The following is a 9,343-nucleotide window of genomic DNA, read 5'->3' as shown; positions in this document are numbered from 1 at the left end:
TAACTATAACAATCTCTGGTCTACATAGATTAAACATTACATATTAAACATAAATAGATACATAAACCAAACCATCAATATACAAATAGCACTGTACCAAAAATATCCATGCAACACATCAATACAAATATAGCATACATCTCCACATAAATGTAAAAAATTACATGTAAAATAGATCAATATACATAGAAAAAAAATAGAATATACACCAACGCAAATACCAATACCCTTTTAAATGTAATATACCTATAACTGCATCAATACAAATAGATATCTACACAAATGAAACCCAGGAAATAGAAGACAGATAGATCAACATACACATGTATTTATCATATGTTACACAAGTAGCATTTTTAGATGCATATATACACATATAGGGAATTACACATATATGTATATATACATAGACATACATAGCACATTTATAAATATAACAGACATGGAATTATTCCTGTACAAATAGCAAACCACATATGAAAATATCCATATAATTATCCCTCTCTCTGTGCAAATCCATGTCTCTTTAATGAGAACTCAAAGAAGAAAATCAGATTCCAGCATCCCCATCTTCAAATCCTCTCCCTCGGTCCCTTCGTCCCATGCAGAGCAGCTCTCCTGGACAGGGACAGCAGATGGGACATCTGGGAAGCAAAGAGAACACTGAGTCAGGAGCAGGGCCTTTCCCTTGGCAGCACCTGCACTTCCACCAGGGAAGAGAAAATCTCAGAGCCCCTCCAGGATTGCTGGAAAGCAGCAGCAGGCCGAGGGGCCAGGGTGTGGCGAGCGCAGCGCGGCGGGACTGTCCCGCAGCCCCGGCACAGCCGGCACAGCTCCCGGGCCCTGCCGGCACAGCTGCCTTGCCCCAGGACAGCCCCTGTGCCGGCCGGGGCAGCTGCGCCGAGCAGCCCCAGCACGGGCAGGGCCGCTCCTGCCCCTGTGCCGGCCCCTGCCCACGGCCACAGCCCACGGCACCCTCACCCCACCCTGCCCCACCGGCCCTGGGGCCTCACCAGCCTCTGTGCCAGCAGCAGCTCCCTGCTCACTGCTCTTGCTCGGGGCCTTTGGCTTCTCCCTGCTGGCTCCTGTCACTCCTCCTGCTGTCTTCAATGTCTTCACTGCAGCTGTGGCAAAAACAGAGGCTCAGGAATTGGTTCCATGCCTGGCAGAGCTGCAGTCCCGGACCCCTCTGTGCTCCCTGCTGGCCCCTCCATCCCCTCAGCCCCGCCAGGCTCTCGGCAAACCCCGAGTCCCCTTCAGTTTCTTCAGACCCCACAGTCCTCTCACCCCCCTCAGTCCCTTCTGACCCATCCCATCCCCTCAGACCCGTCACCCCCTCAGCCTGTGCCACTTCCCTGTCCCCTCAGTGCCACCATTGCCCTCTGCTGCCCCACACCCTCAGCCCCAGCAGCACCTCAAGGTCACCGTCCCTTCAGTGCCAGCGCCCCCTCAGCCCCTCAGTCTCACCGTCCCTCAGCAGCTCCTCAGGGGACTCTGCCTGGGGCCAGCGGCAGCTGCCACCGCTCCAGGGACACCCGGGGCTGGAACTGCTGCTCCGCCCGGCCCGGCCCCAGCTCGGACCAGCACAGGAAGAGGGGACAGAGGGGCACAGGGGACAAACAAGAGATGGAAAAGGAATCAGAGAGGGGAAACACCTTAAAAATGCACCCTAGCCCTACACAGCTCAATCTGTGGATCTAAATTCTGTTTACCTTTAACTAAAGAAATATGTATAAATATAAATATAAATATAAATATAAATATAAATATAAATATAAATATAAATATAAATATAAATATAAATATAAATATAAATATAAATATAAATATAAATATTTAATTAATAGTTATTAAAATGCATTACTAGTAATAAAAATAATAACATATATATATATTAATATTACCCTATACATATATATATGCAAATCTGAAAATCTATAAAAGTAACTACATATAACTATAGAAGTCTATAAATGTATCTATAAACAGAGGGGTTCCACCTGCCCGATGGTCACAGGCTCTCCCCCGGTTTCTCCCTGGCACGCAGGGCAGCCCTCCTGGCAAGGTAGATCAGATGGATATCTGGGAAGCAAAGGGAACACCCAGTCAATATTGGCCTCTGTCCATCTTTCCCTTTGGAAGTTACTGTCCTTCTGTCAAAGACTGTAAGAGATGGCCTGGAAGGCAGACTCTCAATTGGGAATTTCAGGCCTGCTCTTTAAAGAGCTGGAATCCTTCCAAGTTTTCAAAAAATTTGATTTGAAGTTTCCCAATAAACTCACAGCACTCGCAGTACAAATGGCTCCCATGAGAGCTTGAAACACACAGTCCCAGCTCCCACAAAGAAGCCCAGCCTTGTTCTTTCTCTGTGCTGACAGAGAGACCTCATTCCTCACTGAAATGGCTGAGACTGAAGGGTGCTGTGAGCTGAGTTATGAATCCAAATTGGGATACCCAGCTTGGTGACACAAATCCCACAAGGTCAGGTTTATTCCTGGCTCTCTTGCCACACCAGAGGACTCAGTGTCAGAGCCTCTGGAGAAGCGAGGAGGGCAGGGCTTGGGGAGGTTGTCTCAGTGCAGGATTTGAACTAAAGGCATGGGAAACACCAACCCTGAAACCAAGAACTCAACTCTTCTGATCTCCCTGCCTGTCAGAGGCAGGCTCAGAGCAGCCCTCTCACATCTCTCTAAACCAATGGGGGCTCTCTCCTTACCAAGCTCCTCGGGTTGCTGGGAACTGTTCCCAGAGCTCTCAGTGCCAGGCAAACCTCCCTCTGCTGCAGCATTGTTCACAGGCTCCCCTCCTGAAGGCTCAGAGGCAACATTAATATTCCCCTTGAAAGAGAAACAGAAAGAAATAAACCCTTCTCACCAGTTACACAATGCATCCGTGGCACACATACCTAATCTCTTGTTCCTAACAAGAAATCTGGGCCACAAACACCTTCAAAATTCAGATTTGACTCCTCCAACATGGTCCAAAAGCTGTCAAAGCTGACAATGCTGAATGTGGGGGTGACACTGAACACATGGATGGCTGCTAAGGAAGGAGTCCTGCCAGTTCCTGGATCAGGGAGGTGCTCCTCCCTCCACAGCCCTGTGCAGAACAGTCTCATCCAGGCTGCAGCTTTGCAGAGACTGCATGGGAACACACATCTCTTCCCATACAGATGCCCAACAGCAAGGTGATTGAGCTCTGGAACATGGAGAGCAAGACTGGGCATTTTGCCCAGCTAAGGATTTCCCAGATAGAAACTGGACTGCAGGCACCACCTTACTGAGAGGACAAGAAAGCTGCAGCTCCAGCCCATCCCCAAACATGGCTCTGGGAGCACCTACACACACGGCAGGGCTCACACAGCAGCAGCAGCTGCAGCCCAGCCCTTGCTTTGCCTTGGCCTTCCAACACAAAAGAGGCAGAGCCCACATCTGCTGCTGCAACAGAGGCACCTCTCACATGCCCCTCCCTGCATGGGACACTTTGCCTTCAGTGCCATTCTCCAAACACTCTTCTCTTCTTTCCCATCAAACAAAGACTGGTAGAATGCACAAAGCTTTCACTTCCTCATCACAAATGGCCCCACAGGAGGAATTCTTCCCAGGAAAAGGAGCACTCAAACTTGGCCAACACAGGCTCACACCTCTCATCCTCACTCAGGGGAGTGATTTTCTCATTCCTCTTCTTTTAGAAACCTTACTTTACCAAGAAAATCCTTCCCTGTCCATTCACAACTGAATTCAAGAAGCCTTTGCTTCTCAGCCAAGTAACAACTTGTAAAAGCTCCCAGTCAGTCCCTTTCATCCCTGTTCAGCAGAGTTACCTGAGCAGAGGGAGACCTTTCAGGCGGGGAGGACGAAAGCATCTCCTCCAGTGTCTCAAGCACCATGTCCAGATCCAGGGGGGGCAATTCCTCTTCCCCAGGAGTATCCCAGAGCCACCTGGGGGCTCTCCATGGTGCATAACCAGCATAGCCAGCTGGAGCACTGGGGGCTGAAGTGCCTGGAGTGGCTGCAAGAGTTCAAACACATTGGTCAGGCTCCAGAATGTGGCTTTGGGACACGGAGCTCTATGCTGCCTTGGATCAAACACCACAGGAAGCACACAGCAACCTCAATTCCAGAAATGTACTCAAACTTCACAGGGAATTGGGAGAGTGAGTTCTCCCTCTTAAAAATCTTTCTTCTAAATTATGTGTATGTATATGAAAGGATGGATTTTAAAATTGATCTACATATACACAAAAGCACTTTATAATCACTGCCTTTTCTATCTCCCCATCAGCTTTTGGAGTTGGTGGCTTTGCAGTTTCTCATAATAACAGACCACAGAAAGCGGATTCACCAAGGAAGAGCCCACACCTGCAGACACACATCCTAAACTTAAACTGTGAGTTTCTTCTAAAAAGTATCCTTGTGGGTGAGGCTGAATTCTATAGCTGCAGCTGCTCCAGGGATGCACAGAGCTCATGGAATTTTAATAACATTATCTGAAGGAGAGACAACCTGCAAACTCTCAATATCCCATCAGGGTCCTAGTTTGACTTCATTCCAAAAAAGAGTTTACCTGACACTGACCAGTCGTGGACAAAGGTTATTTGCCTTGCCCTTGCACCCCTACAGAGAGGCTGTCTGGAAAATGCAAAGAACCCACTCCAAAACGGCAGCAAGGACAGAAAAAGCAGATTGAGATTAATTTTGTTGTCATGGTTGTATTTCCTAGCACACTTGACATTTCTACCTGACTTGCACTTGAGATCAACCCATGACAGAGCACAGCAGGAAAATATTTCAGTCAATTTTCATGATTGTTCTGAAAAGCAAGGATAGAAACTCTTCCCCTACCTGATGGCCAGTAGGATGGCAAGTGCTGCTCAGGAAATGTGCAGCTGCTGCTCTCTGGAACTGTCACCAAAGTGCTTTGGTGGTTCACGGGACCTCGTGGAATGACAGGCTCAGGCTGGAATTGAAATGTGTCTGTGCCTGGCTCCACTGATGAAGCCCCAAGAGGTCCAGAGGTGACAAACTCTTCCTCAGGAGGTTCTGGGGAAGCCTCACACACTTGAGCAGCTGCACTCATCCTGGAGGGGCCTGGAGGCACCTCTGAATCCCCAGGTGAGGCAGCACTGTTGGCTGGGCTGTGCTGCTCTGAAGATTTGCAGCTGCTGCCCTCTCGAAGGGCCCTGCAGGCAGCTTCAGGGTCGATGCGAACCAGCGGAATGGTGAGCTTGCGCAGATTAAATTTGCGGATGAGCTCCCTTGATGGTTCCACTGGTGAAGCCCCAGAAAGTCCAGAGGAGGCACAGACTTTCTTGGCAGCTGGTGGGGAAGCCTCAGACTCCTGAGCACCTGCACATCCCCTGGAAGGGCCTGGATGCAGCTCTGAATCCTCCCGTGAGGCAGCAGCAGCAGCAGCAGCAGCAGCAGCGAGGTTCTGGCCTGAGGGAGCTGTGCAGCAGTGAGGGAAGAAGAAAGGAAGCAAAGGGAAGGCTGGGTCACTATTGGGCTTTGCATGGCCTTTGGCAGCAACTGCACTTCTGCCAGGGAAGATAAAAGCTCCCATTCTCCCAAGCAGAGTGAGAAAGAAATAATGGAAGAAAAAAACACATTCTAGGGCTATTCCACACCCAGTTCCCTGCCTGCTTAACTCTCCGCTGTTGGTTCAACTGTCTTGGGAAACTGTCCTGCTGCCATTCCTTGGCAGGAAGCAACTGCCAGAAACCCAACTGCCAGGTCTTATCTCCTCCGCTCCAAAGGGAATAAAAACTTTAGAATCACAGCCTTTCCTATCTCCCCATCAGCTTTTGGATTCAGCTGCTTAGGTTTCTCATCACAAATGGCCACAGGAAGTGGATTCACCCAGGGAGAGCCCAGATCTTCAGGCACACACGGTGAAATCAAACTGTGAGTTTATTAAAAAAAGCAACCTTATGAGTGAGGCCGAATTCTGCAGCTGGAGCTGTTCTGGGAACCCAGCTGAGATTTCAATGGCACAGCTTGATTTTCAGGGCAGACAGTCTTAAACAGCTGCTGCATCCTATCCCCATCCTTGTTTGGATTCACTCAAAGAAAGAGGGGAGTTCAGCCAACACTGACCACTTGTCAGGCAATAATTTTCACTTCACCCTTCTACCTTTAAAGACAGCCTGTCTGGAAAATGCCCAGAACATCCTCCAAATCTGCAGCAAGAACAACAATAACAGACAGAGAATCAGTTTTCATGGTCCCTGTTCCTAGGATACTTGGCACTTTCTACCTGATTCTCACTTCATATCTAACCATGACAGGGCACTGCAGGAAGATACTTCAAAGGGTCACTAAACAGGATCTGTTTGGAAAGCAAGGGTAGAAACTCTTTCCATACCTGATGGGTCATTGGCTGGGCTCGGCTGCTCTGAAGATTTGCAGCTGCTGCCCTCTCGAAGGGCCCTGCAGGCAGCTTCAGGGTCGATGCGAACCAGCGGAATGGTGAGCTTGCGCAGATTAAATTTGCGGATGAGCTCCCTTGATGGTTCCACTGGTGAAGCCCCAGAAAGTCCAGAGGAGGCACAGACTTTCTTGGCAGCTGGTGGGGAAGCCTCAGACTCCTGAGCACCTGCACATCCCCTGGAAGGGCCTGGACGCAGCTCTGAATCCTCCCGTGAGGCAGCAGCAGCAGCAGCAGCAGCGAGGTTCTGGCCTGAGGGAGCTGTGCAGCAGTGAGGGAAGAAGAAAGGAAGCAAAGGGAAGGCTGGGTCACTATTGGGCTTTGTGTGTGTTTCCCTTGGCAGCAACTGTCCCTCTGTTAGGAAAAACAAAAGCTCCAATCCTTCAAAGAAGGCGTACAAAGGAAAAAATCCACACATGTTCTGGGGCTTTGCAACAACCAATTCCTTGCTTGCTGAGTTCCCCCCATTTGTTCATCCATCTGGGAAAACTGTCCTGCTGCCATTCCTTGGCAGGAAGCAACTGTCAGAAACCCAACTGCCAGGTCTTATCTCCCCCGCTCCAAAGGGACACAAAAACTTTAGAATCACAGCCTTTCCTATCTCCCCATCAGCTTTTGGATTCGGCTGCTTGGGTTCCTCATCACAAAAGGCCACAGCAAGTGGATTCACCCAGGGAGAGCCCAGATCTTCAGGCACAAACACTGAAATCAAACTGTGAGATTATTTTAAAAAGCACCTTGTGAGTGAGGCCGAATTCTGCAGCTGGAGCTGTCCTGTGGACACCCAGAGCTCAATTGAACAGTACAGCTTGATTTTCAGGGCAGACAGTCTTAAACAGCTGCTGCATCCTATCCCCAACCTTGTTTGGCTTCACTCAAAGAAAGAGGGGAGTTCAGCCAACACTGACCACTTCTCAAGAAATAGTTTTTACTTCGCCCTTCTACCTTTACAGAGAGGCTGTCTGGAAAATGCCCAGAACGTCCTCCAAATCTGCAGCAAGAACAATAATAACAGACAGAGAATCAGTTTTCATGGTCCCTGTTCCTAGGATACTTGGCACTTTCTACCTGATTCTCACTTCATATCTAACCATGACAGGGCACTGCAGGAAGATACTTCAAAGGGTCACTAAACAGGATCTGTTTGGAAAGCAAGGGTAGAAACTCTTTCCATACCTGATGGGTCATTGGCTGGGCTCGGCTGCTCTGAAGATTTGCAGCTGCTGCCCTCTCGAAGGGCCCTGCAGGCAGCTTCAGGGTCGATGCGAACCAGCGGAATGGTGAGCTTGCGCAGATTAAATTTGCGGATGAGCTCCCTTGATGGTTCCACTGGTGAAGCCCCAAAAAGTCCAGAGGAGGCACAGACTTTCTTGGCAGCTGGTGGGGAAGCCTCAGACTCCTGAGCACCTGCACATCCCCTGGAAGGGCCTGGATGCAGCTCTGAATCCTCCCATGAGGCAGCAGCAGCAGCAGCAGTGAGGTTGTGGCCTGAGGGAGCTGTGCAGCAGTGAGGGAAGAAGAAAGGAAGCAAAGGGAAGGCTGGGTCACTATTGGCTTTGCAAGGCCTTCGGCAGCAACCTTATTTCGGCCAGGGAAGATAAAATCTCCCATCCTCCCAAGCAGAGTGAGAAAGAAGTAATGAAAGAAAAAAAAAACATTTTCTGGGGCCATTCAACACAGTTCCTTGCCTGCTTCACTCTCCCCTGTTGGTTCAACTGTCTTGGGAAACTGTCCTGCTGCCATTCCTTGGCAGGAAGCAACTGCCAGAAACCCAAGCTGCCAGGTCTCTTCCCTTCTATTCCAAAGGACCAGGAGGCTCCCTCCCGCTGGGTCTGACCACGACCGAGCCCTCGGCTCACACGCACTCACGGAGAGCTCCCCAAGCATCCCAGGGCCGGGCACGGAGCAGCACCAGCCACGGCGCCGCTCCTGCCCCTGTGCCGGCCCCTGCCCACGGCCACAGCCCACGGCACCCTTGGCGCCCGCAGCTCGCAGCCCGTCTCACCGGCTCTGGGGGGCTGCCCGGCACAGCAGGCGGGCAGCGGCCGCTCCGTGTGCGGCTGCTGGAAGCGGCCGGGCTGCCGGCTGCGCACCTCCAGCCCCGCCGCCAGCCGCTGCCTGTTGGCCCTGGTCAGGCGCTGGATGCGGAGCAGCAGCTCGGGGCGGTCGCGCACGAAGTTGGCATTCGTGTAGTGGAGCCAGCCGCCGGCATCGCCCGGCACCTTGTGGAAGCCGTAGAGGTTCAGCTGGCGCACGAAGCTGCCGAAGTGCGTGGCTTGGAAGGAGTCCGGGCCCGGCCCCGCCCCTTCGCCGCCCGCTCCGTGGGCGCCGCCCGGGCTGAGCAGCTCCCGCTCCAGCAGGGAGCGGTCGATGAGCAGCCCCTGGCCCCGGCTGTCCCAGCGCACGGAGCGGACGCGGGGGCTGTTCGCCAGGCGCCACAGCTTGGCGGGGAAGGCGCCGGCGTTGAGCGCGGCGGGCAGCGGCAGCTCCGCCATGGCGCCGATCGCCGAGTGCGGCCACAACGCCCGCGGCGCGCGGCCTGAGGGGGGCGCTGCGCTCGGCCCCGCGCGGGCCGGGCTCGGGTGGGTCGCGAGCAGAGTTCCCGCTGGGAGCGGACAAGGCCGGACGGGAGAGGGCAAAGGAAAAGAGACACTGCACACATTCTCTGGGCCCCTTTCCCAGCCAGCTGGCTGCTGCTGTCTCACTGCCTCTGCCTGTCTGCGGCAGATTTGGCACATTTCTCATTCTGTGGAGATGGAAGCAGCAGCAGGAAGGGGCAGCAATTCTGTCAGCATTTCCATCAGAGCTAAAGTCCTGCCGCCTGGAAGGATGTTGCTTTACCCGAGGGATTAATGGTTTACAGTGACAGTGAACTCACACTGCTGTCTTCACCAAGAGGTTTGCATTTTTCTTTCCT

The 9,343-nt window shown here is 51.8% G+C and overlaps 1 protein-coding gene across 1 annotated transcript; it reads right to left on the bottom strand.

The window, feature by feature from the left end:
* Positions 1-2,055: 2,055 nt before the first annotated feature.
* Positions 2,056-5,562, bottom strand: LOC306816881 (uncharacterized protein; the record flags this gene model as incomplete). Its single annotated transcript, XM_079333324.1, has 4 exons — positions 2,056-2,082; positions 3,824-4,011; positions 4,845-5,438; positions 5,535-5,562. 4 exons carry the CDS (start codon positions 5,560-5,562, stop codon positions 2,071-2,073), a joined length of 822 nt encoding a protein of 273 aa, XP_079189450.1. The 3' UTR covers positions 2,056-2,070.
* Between the last annotated feature and the right edge of the window lie 3,781 nt (positions 5,563-9,343).

This window comes from Erithacus rubecula (genome assembly GCF_903797595.1).
Source record: "Erithacus rubecula genome assembly, contig: scaffold_966_arrow_ctg1, whole genome shotgun sequence".
In the NCBI taxonomy this organism is placed as follows: Eukaryota; Metazoa; Chordata; class Aves; order Passeriformes; family Muscicapidae; genus Erithacus; species Erithacus rubecula.
The sequence above is the reverse complement of the archived record's forward strand: the minus strand, read 5'-3'. Positions and strand labels throughout refer to the sequence as shown.